The sequence below is a fragment of the Cervus canadensis genome, chromosome 14 (assembly GCF_019320065.1).
Source record: "Cervus canadensis isolate Bull #8, Minnesota chromosome 14, ASM1932006v1, whole genome shotgun sequence".
NCBI classification, from domain to species: Eukaryota; Metazoa; Chordata; class Mammalia; order Artiodactyla; family Cervidae; genus Cervus; species Cervus canadensis.
The window spans coordinates 63,436,077-63,462,192 of NC_057399.1; the positions used below are offsets into that span (position 1 = coordinate 63,436,077).

At 48.1% G+C, this 26,116-nt stretch overlaps 1 protein-coding gene and 1 non-coding gene across 2 annotated transcripts; both read right to left on the minus strand.

Moving 5' to 3' along the window:
- Positions 1–1,699: 1,699 nt before the first annotated feature.
- On the minus strand, positions 1,700–24,570 carry LOC122452975 (proline-rich receptor-like protein kinase PERK10). The gene is made up of 5 exons (XM_043486768.1): positions 24,444–24,570; positions 17,962–17,993; positions 17,037–17,552; positions 1,963–2,081; positions 1,700–1,862 (listed from the first exon to the last, which is right to left on the minus strand). The coding sequence occupies exons 1-5, from the start codon at positions 24,568–24,570 to the stop codon at positions 1,700–1,702; spliced, it is 957 nt and encodes a 318-aa protein (XP_043342703.1).
- Positions 24,355–24,426, minus strand: TRNAC-GCA. The gene has a single exon. It is a non-coding gene; the product is annotated as a tRNA-Cys (tRNA).
- Positions 24,571–26,116: the final 1,546 nt, after the last annotated feature.

Genomic DNA, 26,116 nt, shown 5'->3' on the forward strand with positions numbered 1-26,116 from the left:
GACGTGTGCATGTGGTTCTGCCTTGGCCTGGGAGTCTGGACCCCCTGGCTGGTCCCCAGGCTCAGGGGCAAGGGCCTGGAGAGAGCACCACCCATAAGTGCTTTTCTCCCGGGCTTGAGAGCATTCTGTGCGGCTGGCGGGAATAGCAGGTGAGAGTGCTTGCAAACCGGCCTTTGGAGGCAGCCGGGGAGGTCTTCCAGTGGGAGAGCACTGGTTGTGCTCAGAGGCCCCACAGGCCAGGGGCAGGACCCAGCAGGGCCCCTGCTCTGGCCAGCATTGCCCAGACCTTCCTGGCTTCCGGGGGTACTTCCCCACCAAGGGGCAGGCTGCGGGCACTGGGTCCAAACATGCCCGGGCCCCTCCCCATGCTCATCCCCGCTGGTGCTTTTCCCCTGGGCCTAGGCCTAGGTTGAGGCCTCCTTGGAGAGGAGGTTGCTGGCAGGGGCTGTCTCCACACTGCAACGGGCTGGAGCTCAGAGGGCCTCGTCAGAGGGAAGGGACCAGCAAGGGGCTGGATGCCCAAGACCTCTTTGGCCCAGCAGCCTCAGGGCAGCAGGGAGAGCAAGAGGCCCACTGTGCCCCTAGGTCGGCTCTGTCCTTTCTCACACAGGCGGGGAGCCCAGCAGCTGCCTGACAGACTCTGGCTCCCCCGAGCTCTCTGCCTTTGCCCGGGGCAGGAACAGACGTGTGCATGTGGTTCTGCCTCGGCCTGGGAGTCTGGACCCCCTGGCTGGTCCCCAGGCTCAGGGGCAAGGGCCTGGAGAGAGCACCACCCCGAAGTGGTTTTCTCCCGGGCTTGAGAGCATTGTGCGCGGCTGGCGGGAACAGCAGGCGAGAGTGCTTGCAAACCGGCCTTTGGAGGCAGCCGGGGAGGTCTTCCAGCGGGAGAGTACTGGTTATGCTCAGAGGCCCAACAGGCCAGGGGCAGGACCCAGCAGGGCTCCTGCCCTGGCCAGCATTGCCCAGACCTTCCTGGTTTCCGGGGGTACTCCCCAACAAAGGGGCACGCTGCGGGCACTGGGTCCAAAAATGCCCGGGCGCCTCCCCAGGCTCATCTCCGCTGGTGCCTTTCCCCTGGGCCTAGGCCTCAATTCAGGCCTCCTTGGAGAGGAGGTTGCTGACAGAGGCTGTCTCCACACTGCAAGGTGCTGGAGCTCAGAGGGCCTCGTCAGAGTGAAGGGACCAGCAAGGGGCTGGATGCCCAAGACCTCTTTGGCCCCCCGGCTTTCGACCACCACCGCCCGGCTTTCGACCACCACCGCCGCCGCCGCCGCCGCGTCCCCGCCCGCGGGCCTCGACCCTGCCGGGCCCGTGACGCATGGGGGCCCCCAGTGCGCCGGTCGACCGCCGCCCGGAGGTCCCCGCCGACGCCAAAAGACCACCCCCACATCCCCCCGAAACGGGCAGAGCCCTCCCCCACCACCTCCTACACCGGGACGGCCGCTCCCCCCGCCCCCCCCCCCCGGACCCCGTCCTCCGCCCTCAACCACCGGGGCCCCCTACCCGCGCCCGCGGCCCAGGCACCCTCCTCCCTCCACCACCAAGGGCAGAGAGGACGGGAAGCGTGGCGCCAAGCGGGCAGGGACACGACAGAGGTGAGAGGGTGAGAGACAAGACAGCCGCGCGAGGCGTGGGGAGGGGTGGCCGGGAGCAAGCCCCGAGGCTCGGAGGGCGTGAGGAGGCGTCTGGCGACCGCGCGTCAGGCCCAGAGCAGCGGACGACGACCGGCTGAGGCAAACAGGTCCAGGGCCAGCGGCGGGACGCGTCGGGCAGGCAAGCGGCCCAGCGACGGGGAGCCGCCAGCCGTCACGCCGCACAGCCCGCAAGACGCGACCGGAGGATCCGCGCTGTGCGGTCTGCGGCTGGGGGAAGGCAGCCATGGCCGGCGCCGCGGGCAAGGCGCCTGCGGTGGGGTGGGGGCGCGCTGAGCACCTCCCACCACCACCCCCCACCCCACCCCACCCCTCGGACCCAACCTCGAGGGAACTTGGCGGGGAGGTCGGGCGGAAGAGGGACACCGGAGACGCCGCCACCGGGCGCGGGGCAAGGGCGGCGGGGGCGCCCGGCCGAGGATGGAGGGGCTGGCGGGAAGGCGGAGGAGAGCCGTCTCTCCCACCCGACCCGCACTCTGCACGCCGCCCCCACCACAGTCTCCCGCGGGGCCCCTCCTCCCAGACGGCTCTCCCTCCCTTACCTTCCAAATCCGGCCAGGTTAATGATCCTTCCCCAGGTTCAACTATGGAAAACGTGTCAGCTGATGTGTCTATAATTCAGGGATAAAACTATGACTACAGAAAGGAAAGATGACCTGACCTAGGATGGCCATGATGTTCTACAGAACCAGAGAAAACTGGTTAAAATAAAAAAAAAAAAAACAACAACACTTTTTTTCTTGGAAACTGTAAAGCTGGTTCTTTTGCACATCAATTAAAAACAGAGCTTGTTACAAAGGCCTGCCTAGGGCAGAGCTTGAAGTTAACCATTTCCTGAGAAAACAATGCCCACTTTGCCTGAGACCTCAGCCTTGGGCAAATGAGAACTTCAACACCCCCCTCCCCCCAAAAAAGGGGGAGTCAAAGAGATATTTTCAATCTTAGGCGGAAAACTAGAAGACCTCTGTGTGGATTTCTGTATGTCTCAGTGTGAGTCTTCTGTTTCTTGTTAATATTGCTGAAGCTGTGAGTGAGTTCTTATTTAAATAATCTAAAGAAAAGGAAGCCCTCAAGAAATGCAAAGAAATACTCTAATATTTCTAAATACAAGAAAAAAAAAGCTCTAAATACAAGAAAAAAAATGGACCTAAGTGAATTTTGGATTCCTGTGAATTGGGAACTAGTCAATAGTAAATATCTAGTATTTTATTTTTTTCACTACTCTAATATAGACATGTTTAAGAGTCATTAACATTAAGCATAAACTTTTCACAGTGCCTAGGTTTACTATAACTTAAATATTGCTATATTGTTATCTCTCTCACAGACTGGTCAACGAAGAAAGTACCTCTAAAAACAAACCAAAACCACTCCTAAAAAATAGAAATGCGATATGAGCTTTTAGGTAAGCTATTAAAAATAATTATACTTTAAAATATCTGTCTATAGTAGTCTCGATTGAAGGCAGAGGAGAAGGGGACAACAGAGGATCAGATGGTTGGATGGCATCGCTGACTCGATGGACATGAGGTTGAGCAAGCCCCGGGAGTTGGTGATGGACAGGGAAGCCTGGCAGCCTGCAGTCCATGGGGTCGCAAAGAGTCAGACGCAACTGAACTGAACTGAACTTACAATAGTTTCTCCAGATCTTGGCTACCTGAATGTCTGTGGTTGTGCTAGACTAAGTGATGACAGTGTATTGAATAGCTAGGTCATTTCATAAATTAAGGTTCTGAAACATTCACCACTTGACAGGGCCTTCGTCTTACACAGAACCTAAAGAGATTTTGACTATCCATGAATAGTGTCTGGTGCCATGCTGAGATGTGCAGTGTAAGAAAGCTTTTTTTTTTTTTTTTTTAGATAGTATCACTGATACGTATGTTCACCAGTCTGTAAAATGCCAATATAAAAGTCAGTTCTCGGTTGCTTAAGGAAAAATGCATGACTTGTAGTTAAAGCAGGTCCGAGGAATGAAATCGCATTTGATGAAGGAAAAAGAAGTAGTTCTGACTGACAGGTGGCAGTTTCAGGATGGGGGAAGCAAAGGAATGGGTACAGAATGGGATAAGGAGGTTTTATGGAAAGTGGACCCCCAGAAAAGAGTTTTGTGCCTAGTACAAGGTTTCTTGAGATGTTGATCTGCCTTTGCTGGTGGATTTTAAGTTTCTTTACCTCTTAAATGATCCGTCCTAGGTTTACCTTTGAAATCTTTTGTTACCTTTGGCTAAGTGGCTAAGTATTCTTTCACAGCCTACCTGACTGTCATAAACCCTTTTGATATTTGTGAACAAACCTTCCTAAATAACTGACTTCTAGCTCACTTTGGGATGCTTCAGAGGGCCCCTGAGACCTCCCAAAGAGGGATATTTATTAAACAACCTGAGTTCATTTGGCATGTTAAACTACATGGGAAGTGTTGTTCAGGAGGAGTGATTGAATCTTCTCAAGTTATATTGTATGGTTGATGCTACTAATATAGATATCCTAGAAGTTATGTGACATTCATGAAAATCTGATATGTTCTGATAAAATGCTGTCAGTATAATTTGAGTTATCATATTAAAGTGTTTCAAATCACAGCAATGACCAGATTTACTTTGTCAATTTCAATTTAATCAGATTTTCAACATGCCTTCTGTGGTTTCACACTGATGCCTTTGCAAAAATACTGCTACTTCAAGATATACGGAAAAGACCTTTCTAAGCTTACCCATAAACAATTTTTTTGTTTGTTTGTTATCTGGTAAGCTGGTACCAGATTGGAATTTAGTCTCCTCTCTAGGTTAAGAGAACACACTTTTCTTAGAATGCAGCTTTCAATCACAGATTATTAATTTCTTTACCTTTCAGTGATTTATCTTTGTTTTTATAATTTTTTTTTTTTTTTTCACTTCGGTAAAGTAAATAACCATTGTTTACGATTATGGTACATGTAGGATGGAGCAAGCTTCCCCCACTCCTACAAATTCTCTTAACCCCTCATATTCTTCTGATGGGACCAAGGTCTCACTTCCCTCCAGAGGGACAATCCAAGCTTTTTTATCAGCTGATCTGCCCCTGATATCAGAGTCAATTTGAGCACTGTTTGGTCTATAATTTAGGCATGAAACTATGACTACCTAAAGGAAAGATGACTTTTTGATGCAGATGGCCATGATAGTCCTTGGACTTCAGAGAAAATTGGTTAAAATGAAACTTTTTTTCCCCCCTCCCCCCCCCCCCCGAAACTGCAAAGCTGGTTCTTTTAGCATATGCAATTGAAAACATCTAGGCTGTTAGGTCAGTTTTCATTCCAGTCCCAAAGAAAGGCAATGACAAAGAATGTTCAAACTGCTGCACAGTTGCACTCATCTCACACACTAGTAAAGTAATGCTCAAAATTCTCCAAGCCAGGCTTCAACAATACATGTGCTGTGAGCTTCCAGATGTTCAAGCTGGATTTAGAAAAGGCAGCGGAACCAGAGATCAAATTGCCAACATCCACTGGATCAAGGAAAAAGCAAGAGAGTACCAGAGAAACACCTATTTCTGCTTTATTGACTGTGCCAAAGCCTTTGACGGCAGGTATCACAATAAACCGGGGAAAATTCTGAAAGAGATGGGAATACCAGCCCACCTGACCTGCCTCTTGAGAAACCTGTATGCAGCTCAGGCAGAAACAGAACTGGACCTGGAACAACAGACTGGTTCCAAACAGGAAAAGGAGTATGTCAAGGCTGCATATTGTCACCTTGCTTATTTAACTTATATGCAGAGTACATCGTGAGAAATGCCGGGCTGGATGAAGCACAAGCTGGAATCGAAACTGCCAGGAGAAATATCCATAACGTCAGATAGGCAGATGACACCACCCTTATGGCCGAAAGGGAAGAAGAACTATAGAGCTCATAAAATTTAGAATGGCATCAGATAATTTATCCCAGGCCATAAAACGATTGACTTGAATCTTTTAGAAGGGCAGAATACCAACAAATACTTCCGTTTACATAGATTAGGAGAACAATACCTGAGGAAGTAAGTTAGGCCTTTTAGCAGAACCAACTTGAAGATTGAGTCTGGGATTCATTAACATAGCTTAAGACCACATTTCCATACGAAAAAGGCATGTATTGGTTAACTCAAAGTTTGAGAGTGGTTAGCTTTAGGTGAGACCAGGTGTCATGGCAACACAGAATGTTAAGAGAAACCTCCTTTTAAATTTGTATAGGGAATGAAAAACAGATCGCTGGTTTGTTTCTTCTTGCCATTTAAGAGAGATAAAAATGTCTGGCACTTACAGCCTCTTTCCTCCATTTGGAGACCCCTGGCCTTCTGCCTGTTACCCTCTCATTCCCCCCTTTTCTTTTAGGAGAATTATGTTGCCTAGGGAAAAGGGGCGTCGTTTTCATTCCATAACTGCTTCTGAGCTGACAAGGGGCGTTGTCCCTAAATTGGTGAGGCAACATATTCTCCTAATCCTCATAATGAGGATGTCTGATCCAGGGGCCCCAAATAGTAGTCAGAAGAAGCTGCAGTGATAGCAGGAGTTTGAGCAACCATTTGTAACTTAAAAGCTTTCATGCGACTAGAAACAAATCTAGTTACACAGTTACAGATGCAGGGAGCAACCAGCAAAAACAAAACAATCAGAATTATTGTAATTAAGATAGTTTTCCACCATGGGGAACTAGTTAACGTCTCCCAAAGTGAGGCAATTGAGGCTTCAGGAGTATCCATGGCCCCAATTATCTTGTTCATGTGTTTAGTAAAAATGAGTAACATTAGTGCTCATATCAGGTATATATGTGCAGCATTGAGTATGAATGATGGCACAAGTTCCTCCTTGTGCAGCTGTCAGAATATCTAAAGCCAATCTGTTTTGTAAAACCACCTCTCTAATTTGTGCTTGTTCAGCATTAAGAGCTGAAATAGCTTTTTGAGAATCTTGTAATGCCTGTTGAGTAAAATTAGTCAAAGCATCTACTTGTAGCATAACATCTGTAGTTCCCAAAGAGGGGACAAACACTGCAGCTAAATAATCATACCAGTGAAATACAGACCTTGCCCACCGAGTTTTAAGGTGGGGTAAATTAGCAGGCTTTGCTGGAAGCTCTGAAAATATAAAACCATGAGTAAAGGCTAGACCCAGGGTGCATCTCCCTATCCAGCCAGGGGGAAGCCAAGCCCATAGGTAAGAGCCACATATCCAGTAAGTCCCGTTTGGGGCAAGCCAGCGTGACTGAGATACCCAGTCCCCATTAGTGCCTGGCCAGACAAAGGGAGGTCCTGAACTGGGATTGGAAAACACGAGAATGATTACGTTACATATTTCTTGAGGCAAAAATCCCAATTGTTTCCAATCAGTGTAATTAAGTTGCTGGCTAACTTTGGGGGATGGCTCTGCTTGTTCCCAGCATATGGGGGCAGTAGATATTAGACGTCCCTTTTCAGGAGTTAGCCATATAACCTCATCCCATATTTGATAAACGTCAGGTAAAAAACCATCAGATCTAGACCTATTTGTCTTATGTGCAGCAAAATAGTGATCAAACTGAGACAGTGTATAATCAAAATTAAAAGTCACATTATGTCCATAGTTAAGGTACAAAGTATTGCACCAGTCCATTCTAGGGTTGTTAGATGTCATCAGACGAAGAAGAGGCATCACATGTGATTGTTGTGGAAGGTATTCGCAGACTTGGAGAAAGTCTTTTCCTTGAAGTGGAGATGTCCACCACGGGAAGCCTTCCACTGATGAAGAGGGGAGTGCTCCGCAGACCCAGCAGTAAGACCGATTGTGGAATGCAGCATAGGAGTGAGCCCAGGACAGAAAGGCATTGTCTTGAGGATCAAAGGGCAGACTCAGGATTTCTGGAGTCAGCAGAAGTAGGCTCACATAGATTATCAGGCCCATCTGAAACATACAAAGTCAGAGCATAGAAAGTAAAAACATAAAATGACATCACTTAGTTCTGGTCAGGGTGCCACCTCTTGACTCGAGTGTGATGTACCCACGAATCAATTCCTGGGACTTTGACAGCTGTGGGAGAAGAAAGAATAACCTGATAAGGGCCTTCCCAGAGGGGCTCGAGGGATGAGCCCCAGATCCCAATGTTTTTATGAGGACCTCGGTTCCTGGCTCAAATAGAGGCTTGCTGGATTCAGAGGCTGGGTCAGGAGTCGTCTCCCGGAGTTCTGTTAATGCCTGTTGAAAAGCTGAGAGTTGAGTTACATAATTAGTTAACTCTAAGGCCTCAGGATCTATAACAATGTCTGTGCGTAAGAAAGGCCTTCCATAAATCCATTCAAAGGGGGACAGTCCCTCCTTTTTTGGGGCAGTTCGAGCCCTCATTAAAGCTATGGATAGGACTTTAATCCAGTTGTCTTGCGTTTCTTGAGTTAATTTGCGCAGATGTCTTTTGATAATGTCATTAGCTTTTTCAACCTTTCCTGAGGATTGGGGTCTCCAGGAACAGTGTAGGTGATACTCTATTCCTAGAGCTTTAGACACCCCCTGAGTTACAGCAGCTTTAAAGGCAGAACCATTGTCACTCTGAAGGCTCCGTGGCAGCCCAAACCTGGGGATAATTTCATGGATTAAAATCTTTATAACCTCCTTAGCTTGTTCACTATGACAGGGGAACGCCTCAATCCATCCAGTAAAAGTATCCACCCAAACTTGTAAGCAAGAATATCCATTAGCTTTTGGCATATGAGTAAAATCAATTTCCCAGTCTTCTCCAGGATACTTTCCCTTTCGTTGTAATCCAGATTTTGCTAGCTTTTCAGTCTTTGGGTTATTTTTCTGACATACCTCACACCGTTTGATAATGTTCTTTAAAGTTTTTATTATATTTTTACCTTCAAACAGACGAGAAGCCATCTGGTAAGTACTTTCTACACCCAAATGAAAACTCTGGTGTAAACCCTTAAGAATTTTCCACTGAGCATTTTCAGGAATTATTAATCGTCCATCCTCGGACTGTAACCATCCTTTACCAGTAATCTTTGCTCCTCTTTTCTCATATCTTTCTAATTCTTCCTCAGTATATTGTGGTTTTTCCTGTTCCACAGGACCTGTCCAGATCAAAGGCGTCTGTAGGGAGGGGGTTTCGTAAAGTGCTGCTTTTTTGGCTTGAGAATCAGCCAGCAGGTTACCGGCAGCTACTTTACTCCCATCCCTGTTGTGCCCTTTGCAATGCATAACCGCTACTTCTTTAGGACAATAGATAGCAGTTAAAAGTCTCTCAATCTCTCTGAAATGCATAATAGGTTCTCCTGTTGCTGTTTTAAACTGTCTTTCTTTCCATATTGCAGCATGAGCATGTAAAGTCAAATAAGCATACTTAGAATCAATGTAGATATTCACTCGCTGCCCTTTGCTTAACTCTAGAGCTCGGGTCAGAGCCACAAGCTCCGCTAACTGGGCACTGGTTCCCTGGGGGAGAGATTTTGCTTCTAAAACCTGTTCAGCAGTCACCACAGCGTAACCTGCTTTGCGCTTTCCATCCCGAACAAAAGAACTGCCGTCTGTAAATATTTCTATGTCAGGATTGTCTAATGGGGTATCCATTAGATCCTCCCGAGCTGCATAGTTTAAGGTTAGGAATTGGGAACAATCGTGATCAGGTGTTTCATCTTCCTTCTCAGGAAGGAAAGTGGCAGGATTTAAATTTTCACAAACTTTAAGCTTAGTTACTGGTCCTTCTAACAACAGTGACTGATATTTAAGAAGTCTACTGTCTGTCATCCAAATATTAACCTTAGAATTTAAGATTCCACTCACATCATGAGAAGTCAGTACGGTAAGGTTTCGCCCATTAATTATTTTTAAAGCTTCAGGTGCTAATAAAGCCGTTGCCCCAATTACTCTTAGGCAGTGGGGCCACCCACGTGCAATTACATTTAATTCTTTGCTTAGATAAGCAATAGGTTGCTGGTGAGGCCCCCGGGGTTGTGTCAAAACTCCCAAGGCCATACCTTTTTTTTCAGTGACAAACAGGTTAAATTCTGACCCTGTGGGCAAACTCAAAGCCGGAGCTTGCAGGAGAGCAGTCTGAAGAACCTTAAAAGCCTTTTGAGTATCTGGAGACCAAACCAGTCTGTTGGTTTGGGCTTGCTGAGTTTCAGCTATAAGTTTATATAAAGGCCGGGCAAGTTCCCCATAGCTCGGAATCCAAATACGACAGTAGCCTGTGATTCCCAAAAATCCTCTCAATTGTCTTAAAGTCATAGGTAGGGGATGGTTTAGTACAGGTTTAATTCTCTCAGGGCCTATGGCCCTAGTCCCTTCTGAGATGATTAGGCCCAGATATCTAACAGATTGTTGACAAAGCTGAGCCTTTTCTCTTGATGCCTTGTAACCGCAGCCTGCCAGAAAGTTTAAGAAATCTTCTGAGGCTCGTGAACAAGCTTCCTCTGTCTCAGCACAGAGCAAAATATCATCTACATATTGTAACACTACCGCTTCAGAGCTATTAAAGTTTTGTAGATCTCGTGACAAACTGTCCAAATAAGTGAGGACTGTCACGAAATCCCTGCGGCAAAACTGTCCAGGTTAACTGGGAAGCTGGCTGTGTAGGGTCTTCAAAGGCAAATAGAAATTGACTTTCCTCTGCCAAAGGCACTGAATAGAAGGCATCTTTTAAATCAATTACTGAAAAATATTTGGCTCGTTCAGGAATTTCAGACAATAGAGTATAAGGATTAGGCACCACGGGGTGTAAAGGAACCACAGCCTCATTTATTATTCGTAAATCTTGAACTAATCTCCATTTATCATTTGATTTTTTTACACCCAAAATAGGAGTGTTGCATGGACTGTTACAGGAAACTAATAGTCCCTGTTCCTTTAAATTTTCAATGATGGGTTTTAACCCTTCCTTAACCTCAGGTTTCAGTGGATACTGCTTCTTATGTGGGAATAAGTGTGGGTCCTTGAGCTTGACAACTACAGGAATAGCATTTTGTGCTCGACCCACAGATTTTCCATCAGCCCATACTCTAGGATTCACATTTTGTTCAACTAAAGGGAGAGAAAGGGAAGGCTCCATATTCATGAAAACAAAGGCATGGACTTTGCTCAGTATATCCCTCCCCAAAAGGGGTGAGGGTGATTCTGGCACGATAAGAAACTCGTGTGAAAATAGCACAGAATCCCAGTTGCATGATAGAGAATAACTGAAGTAATACCTTTCGGCTCGTCCAGACAGTCCCATTACGGAAGCGGATCGGGAAGAAAGTGGGCCAGGGGCTTCAGTAAGCACGGAGTAAGTTGCCCCAGTATCTAAAAGGAAATTGACGGATTGGCCTCCCACTGTTATTAATACCCGGGGTTCCTCAGGTGTAATTAGGACGGGAGCTTGTGTGGGGACCCCCGGGCACCTTCAGTCCTGATTGTCTTGAGAGTCAGACCCCTGAGACCTACGCCTCTGGGGGCAGGCTCTCCTCCAGTGTGGTCCCTTGCAGACCGGACATGGAGCCGGGGGCGGCTTAGATGCCTGAGGGCAATCCCGCTTGAGATGCCCCTCCTTTCCACAGCAATAGCAAGCCCATCCCTTTTCACCTGGGTCCCTCTGGGCATTTTTCTCAGGCTGCTTAAGAACGGTTTTCATAGCCATTGCGAGGGCTTCCGCCTTTTCCTTCGTCTTTTTCTGCCTTTCTTTCTTTTCCTCATATTCCTTACCATAATAGACTGTCTGAGCCAGTTGTAACAGATTATCTAAAGACTGATTTGGTCCATACGCCCGTTTTGATAACTTACGGCGAATATCTGGAGCCGACTGAGTGAGAAATCTATCCTTTAAGATCACTTTCCCCTCTTCACTTTCGGGATCAATCTCAGTGAATCTGTGAAGGGCTTCTCTGAGTCTATCTAGGAATTTACCAGGAGCTTCTTTCTCCTCCTGTTCTATGTCTGCCAGTTGGCCATAGTTTAAAGGCTTAGAACGCGCCTGTCTGAGTCCTTCAAGAATACATCTGACAAAATGACTCTGATCCCATCTTCCTTTAGCAGTGTTATAGTCCCAGTCTGGTTCTGTAGCTGGGACCGCCTGACTCCCAGTGGGGAGGGCAGTTATCTCGTCCTCCCTCTTTCCCACTGATTCATTACCAAGCCACTCATCACCATAAGCAACCGCTTTCCCCAAACCTCGAGCCTTTGAGTCGGGAGTCAGCGTTTGTCCCAAGATATACATCACATCCTTCCAAGTGAGGTCATAATGCAGAGTAACACCTTTAAAAGCTCTAATATATTTTTCTGGGTCCTCTAAATAGTCTCCCAGGTCCTCTTTAATTCTTTGTATCTCTTGATAAGAAAAAGGCTTATTAAGTCTCATAGACTGATAATTTCTCCCGGGTGTGTGTCGTGAAGAGGCAGAGCGCGAGAGTGGCGTCGCGTCGAGTGCGTCTGCGTGCGTGCGTGCTGGACAGATCGCGAGTGAGTGGAGAAACCTGCGTTGTGCGTGTTATGCTCTTGGCCTCCTGTCTCCATCTCATCTGTGACGGGTGATGTGCTGAGTTGGTGTACTGGAGGTAGCGCACGGTGTGAGAGTTACGAGTTGTGTGCGTGCTACGGGTGAAGCCAATTTCGATCTCAATTTGGTTCCACTGAGACCGAGGCAGTTTGAGTCTCAGTTTGTGTTTCCACTGAGACCAAAGCAGTTTGAGCCTCAGCTTGGAGACCCGGATACGGGGGCAAAGTAGGAGGACAGGGGGGAGCGGAAGGTTTCACACCCAAATCTACACCCTTAGGACATAAGTCTGGCATATTTCGCAGAGAGAAAAAGGGCAACACATACGCTACTTCTACCCATTTCCCTTGCTTTTTACAGAACCGGTCTAATTGTAAAACAGTGTTATACTTAAGAGACCCTCCAACTGGCCACCGTTCGCCGTCCTCCAGTGGGTACTGCGGCCATGCAGTATCACATAGGAAGACCAGGTGTGTCTTCTTTAAGCCCTGGGGATCAAATCTATCCCAGTTTTTCAGGATACAGTTCAAAGGAGTGAGGCTGGAATTGTTAGCTCCCATCTGTAAGAGAGAAAAAAAGCGACCAGCGCCATTTTTTCTACTGGAGGCGTCCCTCCCTGCTCTAGATGGGGGTGTAGACAGACGTTACACCAAAAGCTTTTCCTTCCTGGTCGGACTTAGTCTGTCTCTTACCGACGCAGGCGTCACATTCGTCCCTCCCGGTGCGACCACCGAGACGGGGTGGGGATGCACCAGGGGTAGACCTGATGGCATCCCTGACTGACGTCCAGCTCTTCACCTCGCTTGCCTCTGATGCCACCCGCGGCGCAATCAGAGTAACCTTCCGGAATGCTTCCCAAGCTAAGACCTCTGGGGGACACATTCATCACCTGAGTGCCTGTGCACGACCCTGAGTACATTTCTGACTGCAATAAGACCGATACAAACATGAAACTGAGATGTTCCTTCCAAGCGTCACCACACCAGAATAAGAGCCTCCTCTGGTCCACTAAGAGCCAGTGTTACCAAAGGAAAAAACCATTGCAGTTCCAATCCAAGTAACCTTTAACCTCAGAGATGCTCTGGGAGTTAGAGCTCCATCTAGCTTCCGAACTTTCCATGCCTAGCGAGGCTAGGAGCTTCCAGACTACCAATCCAAGTTTGAGACCTATACCACAGTTTGGCAGCAACACAGGTCACAAGTCCCTTGAAAGTCTATGATCCGATAGATAAGGTTAGTACTTCTAATTCCCAAGGAGCTATGAAATGGTCAAAGAGACCGAAAAGTTTGACCGAGAAAGGAGAGTTCGGTCCACACGCTTTGCCCGTTTCTGGTTAGTTCCCGAAGGAGACATTGGTTGCCTCTTGGCATTGGCAGGTCGGTATAAACCCCCGACAGGTTTTTGCCATAGCCTTATGAGGTCACCGCGGGACCACAGAGCAGGGCTCCTCACTTGCTTCGCGCAGGGCGTTTCATTTATTCACACAAGCACACCATAGAGTTAGTAAAGTAGAGCGGAAAACGTGTTCGCTAGGAGAACAAAGAACTAGAGCTCCAAGCATCCTTACCTTGTCCTGAAGGATCCCGGACGAGCCCCCAAGATGAAAGGTTGTTGCTGAACGATAAGACGCGGGATTCTTGGCCTCCGGAGGAGACGAATTCAATCCGGTGCCAGAGACGAGGCTGGATCGCTCAGAGCTTTTGTGTAATAAAGTTTTATTAAAGTATAAAGGAGATAGGGAAAGCTTCTGACATAGGCATCAGAAGGGGGCAAAAGAGTACCCCCTCCTAGTCTTTAGCTGTATGTTATATAGTCACTCACAGTCTGTTAATGAAATGAAAGGAATGTCATAAAATTTAGAATGGCATCAGATAATTTATCCCAGGCCATAAAACGATTGACTTGAATCTTTTAGAAGGGCAGAATACCAACAATTAGTTCCGATTACATAGATTAGGAGAACAATACCTGAGGAAGTAAGTTAGGCCGTTTGGCGGAACCAACTTGAAGATTGAGTCTGGGGTTCATTAACATAGCTTAAGACAACATTTCCATACGAAAAAGGAATGTATTGGTTAACTCAAAGTTTGAGAGTAGTTAGCTTTAGGTGAGACCAGGTGTCATGGCAACACAGAATGTTAAGAGAAACCTACTTTTAAATTTGTATAGAGAATGAAAAACAGATCGCTGGTTTGTTTCTTCTTGCCATTTAAGAGAGATAAAAATGTCTGGCACTTACAGCCTCTTTCCTCCATTTGGAGACCCCTGGCCTTCCTGCCTGTTACCCTGGGAGGACTGCAGGGAGCAGAGAACCTTGCGAGCGGAGCTCCGGGCGCGGTGACCACGTCCTTCCCAAGCCCACTCCTCCGGCGGCGGCGGCGGCTGCAGAGGCGGCGGCGGCGGCAGCTACCCCGGCTCCGGAATCGGCGGCTGCGGCTTTTCCGTATATCTGGAAGTAGCAGTATTTTTGCAAAGGCATCAGTGTGAAACCACAGAAGGCATGTTGAAAATCTGATTAAATTGAAATTGACAAAGTAAATCTGGTCATTGCTGTGATTTGAAACACTTTAATATGATAACTCAAATTATAACTGACAGCATTTTATCAGAACATATCAGATTTTCATGAATGTCACATAACTTCTAGGATATCTATATTAGTAGCATCAACCATACAATATAACTTGAGAAGATTCAATCACTCCTTCTGAACAACACTTCCCATGTAGTTTAACATGCCAAATGAACTCAGGTTGTTTAATAAATATCTCTCTTTGGGAGGTCTCAGGGGCCCTCTGAAGCATCCCAAAGTTAGCTAGAAGTCAGTTATTTAGGAAGGTTTGTTCATAAATATCAAAAGGGTTCATGACAGTCAGATAGGCTGTGAAAGAATACTTATCCACTTAGCCAAAGTTAACAAAAGATTTCAAAGGTAAACCTAGGATGGATCATTTAAGAGGTAAAGAAACTTAAAATCCACTAGCAAAGGCAGTTCAACATCTCAAGAAACCTTGTACTAGGCACAAACTCTTTTCTGGGGGTCCACTTTCCATAAAACCTCCTTATCCCATTCTGTACCCATTCCTTTGCTTCCCCCATCCTGAAACTGCCACCTGTAAGTCAGAACTACTTCTTTTTCCTTCATCAAATGCGATTTCATTCCTCGGACCTTCTTTATTTACAAGTCATACATTTTTCCTTAAGCAACCGAGAACTGACTTTTATATTGGCATTTTACAGACTGGTGAACATACGTATCAGTGATACTATCTAAAAAAAAAAAAAAAAAAAGCTTTCTTACACTGCACATCTCAGCATGGCACCAGACACTATTCATGGATAGTCAAAATCTCTTTAGTTTCTGTGTAAGACGAAGGCCCTGTCAAGTGGTGAATGTTTCAGAACGTTAATTTATGAAATGACCTAGCTATTCAATACACTGTCATCACTTAGTTTAGCACAACCATAGACATTCAGGTAGCCAAGATCTGGAGAAACTATTGTAAATTCAGTTCAGTTCAGTTGCGTCTGACTCTTTGCGACCCCATGGACTGCAGGCTGCCAGGCTTCCCTGTCCATCACCAACTCCCGGGGCTTGCTCAACCTCATGTCCATTGAGTCAGCGATGCCATCCAACCATCTTATCCTCTGTTGTCCCCTTCTCCTCTGCCTTCAATCAAGACTACTATAGACAGATATTTTAAAGTATAATTATTTTTAATAGCTTACCTAAAAGCTCATATCGCATTTCCATTTTTTAGGAGTGTTTTTGGTTTGTTTTTAGAGGTAATTTCTTTGTTGACCAGTCTGTGAGAGAGATAACAATATAGCAATATTTAAGTTATAGTAAACCTAGGCACTGTGAAAAGTTTATGCTTAATGTTAATGACTCTTAAACATGTCTATATTAGAGTAGTGAAAAAAATAAAATACTAGATATTTACTATTGACTAGTTCCCAATTCACATTAATCCAAAATTCATTTAGGTCCATTTTTTGCTTGTATTTAGAGCTTTTTTTTTTTCTTGTATTTAGAAATATTAGAGTATTTCTTTGCATTTCTTGAGGGCTTCCTTTTCTTTAGATTATTTAAATAGGAACTCACGCACAGCTTCAGCAATATTATCAAAAAACAGAAGACTCACACTGAGACATACAGAAATCCACACAGAGATCTTCTAGTTTTCCGCCTAAGATTGAAAATATCTCTTTGACTCCCCCTTTTTTGGGGGGAGGGGGGTGTTGAAGTTCTCATTTGCCCAAGGCTGAGGTCTCAGGCAAAGTGGGCATTGTTTTCTCAGGAAATGGTTAACTTCAAGCTCTGCCCTAGGCAGGCCTTTGTAACAAGCTCTGTTTTTAATTGATATGCAAAAGAACCAGCTTTACAGTTTCCAAGAAAAAAAGTTTTGTTTTGTTTTGTTTTTTTTATTTTAACCAGTTTTCTCTGGTTCTATAGAACATCATGGCCATCCTAGGTCAGGTCATCTTTCCTTTCTGTAGTCATAGTTTTATCCCTGAATTATAGACAGATCAGCTGACAAGTTTTCCATAGTTGAACCTGGGGAAGGATCATTAACGTGGCCGGATTGGAAGGTAAGGGAGGGAAAGCCATCTGGGAGGAGGGGCCCCGCGGGAGACTGTGGTGGGGGCGGCGTGCAGAGTGCGGGTCTGGTGGGAAAGACGGCTCTCCTCCGCCTCCCCGCCCGCCCCTCCATCCTCGGCCGGGCGCCCCCGCCACCCTTGCCCCGCGCCCGGTGGCGGCGTCTCCGGTGTCCCTCTTCTGCCCGACCTCCCAGCCAAGTTCCCTCGAGGTTGGGTCCGAGGGTTGGGGTGGGGTGGGGGGGGGTGGGGGGCGTGGGGGGAGGTGCTCAGCGCGCCCCCACCCCACCGCAGGCGCCTTGCCCGCGGCGCCGGCCATGGCTGCCTTACCCTCAGCAGCAGACCGCACAGCGCGGATCCTCCGGTCGCGTCTTGCGGGCTGTGCGGTGTGACGGCTGGCGGCTCCCCGTCGCTGGGCCGCTTGCCTGCCCGACGCGCCCCGCCGCTGGCCCTGGACCTGTTTGCCTCAGCCGGTCGTCGTCCGCTGCTCTGGGTCTGCCGCGCGATCGCCAGACGCCTCCTCACGCCCTCCGAGCCTCCGGGCTTGCTCCCAGCCACCCCTCCCCACGCCTCTGTCTTGTCTCTCGCCCTCTCACCTCTGTCGTGTCCCTGCCCGCTTGGCGCCACGCTTCCCGTCCTCTCTGCCCTTGGTGGTGGAGGGAGGAGGGTGCCTGGGCCGTGGGCGCGGGTAGGGGGCCCCGGTGGTTGAGGGCGGAGGACGGGGTCCGGGGGGGGCGGCCGTACCGGTGTAGGAGGTGGTGGGGGAGGGCTCTGCCCGTTTCGGGGGGATGTGGGGGTGGTCTTTTGGCGTCGGCGGGGACCTCCGGGCGGTGGTCGACCGGCGCACTGGGGGCCCCCATGCGTCAAGGGCCCGGCAGGGTCGAGGCCCCCGGGCGGGGACGCGGCAGTGGTGGTCGAAATCCGGGCAGTGGCCCACAGGGCGTGCCTTGTGCCTCGCCTTCCTCCCCCTTTCCAGGTACCTACTGAGGCGCTTCCCTGGTGGCTCAGATGGGAAAGCATCTGCCTGCAGTGCGGGAGACCCAGGTTTGATCCCTGGCTTGGAAAGATCCCCTGGAGAAGGAAATGGCAACCCACTTCAGTACCCTTGCCTGGAAAATTCCATGGACGAAGGAGCCTGGTAGGCTACAGTTCATGGGTCTCAAAGAGTCGGACACGACTGAGCAACTTCACTTCACAGCTGAGAGAAAGCTTGAGTTGTCTCCTTGGGGTGGATTTGCTCCTGGATGGATTTCACCTGGCGGCAGTAGGGAGGCCCGTGGGCCTCTCCTGGAAGTGGGCGTATCGGCGGAGCACATTTGGCCCATGTCGGGGATGGAGCGTGCCTCCTCTGAGCTCCTAGGCAGTGGGTCCCAGGTCTCAGGGACCATTTCAACTGGGACTGCCCATTTCATTGGCTCCTGGATCCCCATCGATCAGCATCCAGTGAGCAGAGTGCAGGGGTACGGACCACAGGTAAGGGAACTGGGACTCGGTGGCGTAGGGTGGAGCAGGGAACCAAGTATTCTGCCCTCTCTGTTGGCATAGTCTCGGAGCCCCCTAACCTGGAGGTCGCAGAAAGGCCTTGCCATTGGAGTCAAGGCCTTTACCACTTTACCCCTTCGCATAAAGCTCAGACCCTCGTGATTTTTCCAAGCAGCCTAGTGCCTGCAGCGAGGTCCCAAGGAAGTCCAAGGGATTTATCCTGCCTGGTGATTTCTTTCACCTGCTGGGCACTCCACAACCCTTACTCTGGCTGGCTGGCCGGCCCAGCCCTGCTACCGGCAGTTTGCAGTCCAGTGGGCCCTTAATCACCTGCTGGAATGGGAAAGGGAAGGGTCCACGAAATGCACCCTAGAAACTTAGTAGGGTGCATGGATTTAAAAACCTGGTGGCCACCCAGCCAGAAAAGGAAAGAGGAGGGCACCTTGCTGCCCTTTCGTGGTGGAATCTGTGGCTGTCCTGCTGAAAGGGGGCCTTTCCTTAGGGACCCTGTGCAATAAGTGTGGTGTTTTGGAACTGAATAATTAGAATGTGTAAAATTTTTTAATTACGTGATGCTTTAGTTAAAAAAAAAAGCTCCAAGTTTTTTGCAACCTGAGGTCTAAAAATTGAAGGTCTATTTTCCTTCCACTGTGGCATTCTATGAAGAAATTTGCTTTTTTTTTTTTTTTTTTTAAAGAAAAGAGTCAGAAAAGTGAGGGAAACAGAAAAGCCAGAGGTGCCCCTGTAGTTTGGTGAAGGTCTTAGGAGGTCACTTGTAAATGCTGCTGGCCGTCGGGAGGCAGTCTCTTGTGACCGATGGGCACAGAGCTCTGCGGGCCTGTCCTTTGCATGGATGTTCTTGTTTGTGAAAATCCAGCTCAGAGCCATCTCCTGATGTGTAAGAATTTCCCAGACTAGACCCCTAGGCAAATCCCTTAGGGCCAGGGACTCCTGTCTTCATTGTATTTGTCTGTTTGACTGAAAAGCAGCAATGGCATATTTTTCTTTAAATCTGGTCTATCATCCAGGCCTTGGAGTAATATTTCCCATCTCTCAATAGACTTGAGTTCCAGGGATGAATTATAGTTAGTTGTCCATGATTTTGCAGATGAGGAAACTGAGAGCCAGAGAGGGTGGACTTGTAGTTAAAGAAGGTCCGAGGAATGAAATCGCATTTGATGAAGGAAAAAGAAGTAGTTCTGACTGACAGGTGGCAGTTTCAGGATGGGGGAAGCAAAGGAATGGGTACAGGATGGGATAAGGAGGTTTTATGGAAAGTGGACCCCCAGAAAAGAGTTTTGTGCCTAGTACAAGGTTTCTTGAGATGTTGAACTGCCTTTGCTGGTGGATTTTAAGTTTCTTTACCTCTTAAATGATCCGTCCTAGGTTTACCTTTGAAATCTTTTGTTACCTTTGGCTAAGTGGCTAAGTATTCTTTCACAGCCTACCTGACTGTCATAAACCCTTTTGATATTTGTGAACAAACCTTCCTAAATAACTGACTTCTAGCTCACTTTGGGATGCTTCAGAGGGCCCCTGAGACCTCCCAAAGAGAGCTATTTATTAAACAACCTGAGTTCATTTGGCATGTTAAACTACATGGGAAGTGTTGTTCAGGAGGAGTGATTGAATCTTCTCAAGTTATATTGTATGGTTGATGCTACTAATATAGATATCCTAGAAGTTATGTGACATTCATGAAAATCTGATATGTTCTGATAAAATGCTGTCAGTTATAATTTGAGTTATCATATTAAAGTGTTTCAAATCACAGCAATGACCAGATTTATTTTGTCAATTTCAATTTAATCAGATTTTCAACATGCCTTCTGTGGTTTCACACTGATGCCTTTGCAAAAATACTGCTACTTCAAGATATACGGAAAAGACCTTTCTAAGCTTACCCATAAACAATTTTTTTGTTTGTTTGTTATCTGGTAAGCTGGTACCAGATTTGAATTTAGTCTCCTCTCTAGGTTAAGAGAACACACTTTTCTTAGAATGCAGCTTTCAATCACAGATTATTAATTTCTTTACCTTTCAGTGATTTATCTTTGTTTTTATAATTTTTTTTTTTTTTTTTACTTCGGTAAAGTAAATAACCATTGTTTACGATTATGGTACATGTAGGATGGAGCAAGCTTTCCCCACTCCTACAAATTCTCTTAACCCCTCATATTCTTCTGATGGGACCAAGGTCTCACTTCCCTCCAGAGGGACAATCCAAGCTTTTTTATCAGCTGATCTGCCCCTGATGTCAGAGTCAATTTGAGCACTGTTTGGTCTATAATTTAGGCGTGAAACTATGACTACCTAAAGGAAAGATGACTTTTTGATGCAGATGGCCATGATAGTCCTTGGACTTCAGAGAAAATTGGTTAAAATGAAACTTTTTTTCCCCCCTCCCCCCCCCCCCCGAAACTGCAAAGCTGGTTCTTTTAGCATATGCAATTGAAAACATCTAGGCTGTTAGGTCAGTTTTCATTCCAGTCCCAAAGAAAGGCAATGACAAAGAATGTTCAAACTGCTGCACAGTTGCACTCATCTCACACACTAGTAAAGTAATGCCCAAAATTCTCCAAGCCAGGCTTCAACAATACATGTGCTGTGAGCTTCCAGATGTTCAAGCTGGATTTAGAAAAGGCAGGGGAACCAGAGATCAAATTGCCAACACCCACTGGATCAAGGAAAAAGCAAGAGAGTACCAGAGAAACACCTATTTCTGCTTTATTGACTGTGCCAAAGCCTTTGACGGCAGGTATCACAATAAACCGGGGAAAATTCTGAAAGAGCTGGCAATACCAGCCCACCTGACCTGCCTCTTGAGAAACCTGTATGCAGCTCAGGAAGAAACAGAACTGGACCTGGAACAACAGACTGGTTCCAAACAGGAAAAGGAGTATGTCAAGGCTGCATATTGTCACCTTGCTTATTTAACTTATATGCAGAGTACATCGCGAGAAATGCCGGGCTGGATGAAGCACAAGCTGGAATCAAAACTGCCAGGAGAAATATCAATAACGTCAGATAGGCAGATGACACCACCCTTATGGCAGAAAGGGAAGAAGAACTATAGAGCCTCTTGACGAGAGGGAAAGCGGAGAGTGTAAAAGCTACCTTAAAGCTCAACATTCAGAAAACGAAGATCATTGTATCTGGCCTCATCACTTCATGGCAAATAGATGGGCAAGCAGTGGAAACAGTGGCAGACTTTATTTTGGGGGGCGCGGAAATCACTGCAGATGGTGACTGCAGGCATGAAATTAAAAGATGCTTGCTACTGCTGCTGCTAAGTCACTTCAGTCATGTCTGACTCTGTGCGACCCCACAGGTGGCAGCCCACCTGGCTCCCCCATCCCTGGGATTCTCCAGGCAAGAACACTGGAGTGGGTTGCCATTTCCTTCTCCACTGCAGGAAGGTGAAAAGTGAAAAGTGAAGGTGGTCAGTCGTGTCCGACTCTTAGCGACCCCATGGACTGCAACCTGCCAGGCTAGTCTCTCCATGGGATTTTCCAGGCAAGAGTACTGGAGTGGGTTGGCATTGCCCTCTCCGAAAAGATGCTTTACGGCTTGTGCCTTAGCCCGACTACTTTGGGTTAGAGGGCGTTTTTGAGGAGATCGAGTGGGGAGCAAATCAGAAGGCTGTTGTAGGTGTCCTGGTATACGATCTCAGGACCTGAACAAGGATGGCAGTGGGATGGAGAGAAGGAGCTGCAACGGAGAAAGATTTTAGTGGATATGACTTCACAGCTCAGTAGTTAATTACAGACAGGGGAAATATGAGCAAGAGGCAAAGAATGACGGCAGGCTTCTAGTCTAAGGAACTGACAGCAAAGCCTGGAACCATACCTGCGTGGTTGAGATTCAATCAATGAGTAACTTGTGCTCAAGCAACTTTCTCCAAGGGGAGTAATTCCACCATTAAACTGTAGAAATACTGTTCCTGGGCCCTCACACGTGCAAGTCCCTGAGCACTTGGCATTTCATGAGCATGAGGACCGCTCTTTATCTGGTCATCCACGAAGGCTGTGGGCTTAGGAGCGGGGGTGGGCGTGTTTTAAATAAAGGGTGTTGAGAGCCTTGCAGGATCTTGGGCAATCAAATAGCTTCCTGAGCACTGACATTTATTTCTTAATTTTTAAATTTACAATTCATCCAAATCTTGCAGTCCAAAACAAACAAAAAAGAAAAAAAATAAATGTGAAAACATCACAGAAAAAATAATATCTGAAAATATCTGATCGCCTTGATTTCGTAGGAAAGCCTAAACTGTCCTTGAAATTGAGGGGAAATATTGGCCCTCAGATCTCATCATTATCAACGATGAGCAACTTTTGAAGAATTGCCAGAAGTATTTTCAAGTTCGCTGACTTCTCCTGAAGTCAAGATTGCTAGCCGTGATGATTTAAAAATCACTAATTGATAAACACCAATACAATTAGTTAACATCCACATAGCCAATGTCTACGGAGCCAGGCATAACAGAGTCTAAATTAATCAGATGGGATTCCTATTTTGCAGTGCAGTTGATGAGACAAGTTACACAAGATAGGAGATAATATAAATGAAAAGTGAAGCTATATGAGCAGTGCTTTGGGGAATAAACACTGATATGTAAATCGTCACTTCTGCGAAGGATTATCTCATAGATCCAGCCTATGATTTCCTAATCTGTTCATAGACGTCAGTGTTTAAGTAAGGGACTTTACTCCAGATGGAGCAAAGTGTGAATTTTCCAGATCCGTCAAATTGAATCCTTCAAGAAACAAATCATTTTTTGAGTCAACTTCTCTTAGAGATCTCTGAAAATTGAATTCTACATTACAAACACTTCCAACATTTCTGCCTGGAAAAATCAGAGTAGATGGAGCTGTGGTAGCCATTAGGAATATTCCTAAGTATCCAGCCCATGGAGGACTGCACTTCCCCACTCCCTTGGAAAGGAAGTGTGATCGCTGACTATCTTTGGCCGGCGAAATATGCATCTAAGTGTCTCTGTCACTTCTGTTCGACGCTTCAAGGGTCAGCGTGTTAAGCCACACATTCCCCTCCTGGCTACTGTACTGATGATGCAAAATGTCTGTGCAAATAAAGCCTCCCTCAGACTGGGTCTCTGAGACAGGAAAGGGCAGAGACCCCTGCTGACCCACACTGACCAAGTAGCATGAGCTAAAAGTTAGCTTTAATTGTTTGAAGCTCAGAGTGTGGGGGGTGGGGGGCTGGGGGTTGAGTATTCCTGAAGGGATACCTAGCGTGTGTTACATTGGAATTCTATTTAACCGTTAACGGACAGAGCGAGGTCATTAACATCATGGCGTTGTTTGAAAGTGGACACTTCACATTAAACTCTAGATTTCTGGCGCCTGTTGGCAAAAACCCTGACATGTTTGTACATGGTTGATCCCTTGAGCACATCAGCAAGCAGGTAGATATTCTCCAGCTCATGACAGCCCTCGTGACTCCCTGTGACCATACCTGAGCAGTCTTCCTCCCTGAGGGGGGGCGTAGATATTTGACTTTCATCCTCCATCCTAAACGGTCTAAGCATCATACACGTACTGTGCTGACTGTGGTCCACTGGAATTGCATCTCATTTCCAGTTACAAACTTCAGTGACACTTGTAGCAACACAAAAAAGTACAAATATCCTCAATACAGCACAAGGAAATCTCTTAAGAAAAGAGATTTTGGAATTCAGTTTCCTAGGTTCAACTACCGGCTCTACCATTTTCTATCTGTATCTGGATGGCCTTGCCAGAAGAGCACTCAGCTTTCAGCAAGGTACCACCTGCCCCAAAAATCCACTTGTCCAGCAGACTAAAAAAAACATGTTAGGAAGCACACATTCTTCCTTTTATTTATTTATTTTTTTGTTTGTTTTTACCTTTTGGATCCTAGTTCCCCAACCAAGGACGAAACCTGCGCCCCGCCCTCTGCATTGGAAGCATGGAGTCTTAACCCCTGAACTGCCGGCGAAGCCCCAGGAAGCACACACATTCTAGAGGGACTAATTCAGCATTGAAAACAACCTTTATCCCGTGCACCTGCTCAGTCGTGTCCAACTCTTTGTGACCCCCATGGACTGTAGCCCACAAAGTTCCTCTGTCCATGGCATTTCACAGGCAAAAATACTGGAGGGGATTGCCAAGTCCTACTCCAGGGGATCTTCCCAAGCCAGGGATCGAACCTGGGTCTCCCGCACTGCAGGCAGACGCTTTCCCACCTGAGCCACCAGGGAAGCCCCTGGCTAGGTACCTGGAAAGGGGGAGGCGGGCGAGGCGCAAGGCACGCCCTGCGGGCCACCGCCCGGCTTTCGACCACCACCGCCGCCGCCGCCGCGTCCCCGCCCGCGGGCCTCGACCCTGCCGGGCCCGTGACGCATGGGGGCCCCCAGTGCGCCGGTCGACCGCCGCCCGGAGGTCCCCGCCGACGCCAAAAGACCACCCCCACATCCCCCCGAAACGGGCAGAGCCCTCCCCCACCACCTCCCACACCGGGACGGCCGCTCCCCCCCCCCCCCCCCCCCCCCCCCCCCCCCCCCCCCCCCCCCCCCCCCCCCCCCCCCCCCCCCCCCCCCCCCCCCCCCCCGGACCCCGTCCTCCGCCCTCAACCACCGGGGCCCCCTACCCGCGCCCGCGGCCCAGGCACCCTCCTCCCTCCACCACCAAGGGCAGAGAGGACGGGAAGCGTGGCGCCAAGCGGGCAGGGACACGACAGAGGGGAGAGGGCGAGAGACAAGACAGCCGCGCGAGGCGTGGGGAGGGGTGGCCGGGAGCAAGCCCCGAGGCTCGGAGGGCGTGAGGAGGCGTCTGGCGACCGCGCGTCAGGCCCAGAGCAGCGGACGACGACCGGCTGAGGCAAACAGGTCCAGGGCCAGCGGCGGGACGCGTCGGGCAGGCAAGCGGCCCAGCGACGGGGAGCCGCCAGCCGTCACGCCGCACAGCCCGCAGGACGCGACCGGAGGATCCGCGCTGTGCGGTCTGCGGCTGGGGGGAAGGCAGCCATGGCCGGCGCCGCGGGCGAGGCGCCCGCGGTGGGGTGGGGGCGCGCTGAGCACCTCCCACCACCACCCCCCACCCCACCCCACCCCTCGGACCCAACCTCGAGGGAACTGGGCGGGGAGGTCGGGCGGAAGAGGGACACCGGAGACGCCGCCACCGGGCGCGGGGCAAGGGTGGCGGGGGCGCCCGGCCGAGGATGGAGGGGCGGGCGGGAAGGCGGAGGAGAGCCGTCTCTCCCCCCCGACCCGCACTCTGCACGCCGCCCCCACCACAGTCTCCCGCGGGGCCCCTCCTCCCAGACGGCTCTCCCTCCCTTACCTTCCAAATCCGGCCAGGTTAATGATCCTTCCCCAGGTTCAACTATGGAAAACGTGTCAGCTGATCTGTCTATAATTCAGGGATAAAACTATGACTACAGAAAGGAAAGATGACCTGACCTAGGATGGCCATGATGTTCTACAGAACCAGAGAAAACTGGTTAAAATAAAAAAAAAAAAAACAACAACACTTTTTTTCTTGGAAACTGTAAAGCTGGTTCTTTTGCACATCAATTAAAAACAGAGCCTGTTACAAAGGCTTGCCTAGGGCAGAGCTTGAAGTTAACCATTTCCTGAGAAAACAATGCCCACTTTGCCTGAGACCTCAGCCTTGGGCAAATGAGAACTTCAACACCCCCCTCCCCCCAAAAAAAGGGGGAGTCAAAGAGATATTTTCAATCTTAGGCGGAAAACTAGAAGACCTCTGTGTGGATTTCTGTATGTCTCAGTGTGAGTCTTCTGTTTCTTGATAATATTGCTGAAGCTGTGAGTGAGTTCTTATTTAAATAATCTAAAGAAAAGGAAGCCCTCAAGAAATGCAAAGAAATACTCTAATATTTCTAAATACAAAAAAAAAAAAAGCTCTAAATACAAGAAAAAAAATGGACCT

Excerpts from the sequence above, each read along its gene's own strand:
- LOC122452975 (XM_043486768.1), bottom strand. The coding sequence starts at position 24,570 with ATGCGTCACGGGCCCGGCAGGGTCGAGGCCCGCGGGCGGGGACGCGGC. Across the intron at positions 17,994-24,443 it reads GCCCGCCTCCCCCTTTCCAG|GAGAGGCCCACGGGCCTCCC; the intron begins GTACCTAGCCAG and ends GCCCACTTCCAG. Across the intron at positions 2,082-17,036 it reads TGTGCGGTCTGCTGCTGAGG|CCCCTCCATCCTCGGCCGGG; the intron begins GTAAGGCAGCCA and ends CCTTCCCGCCAG.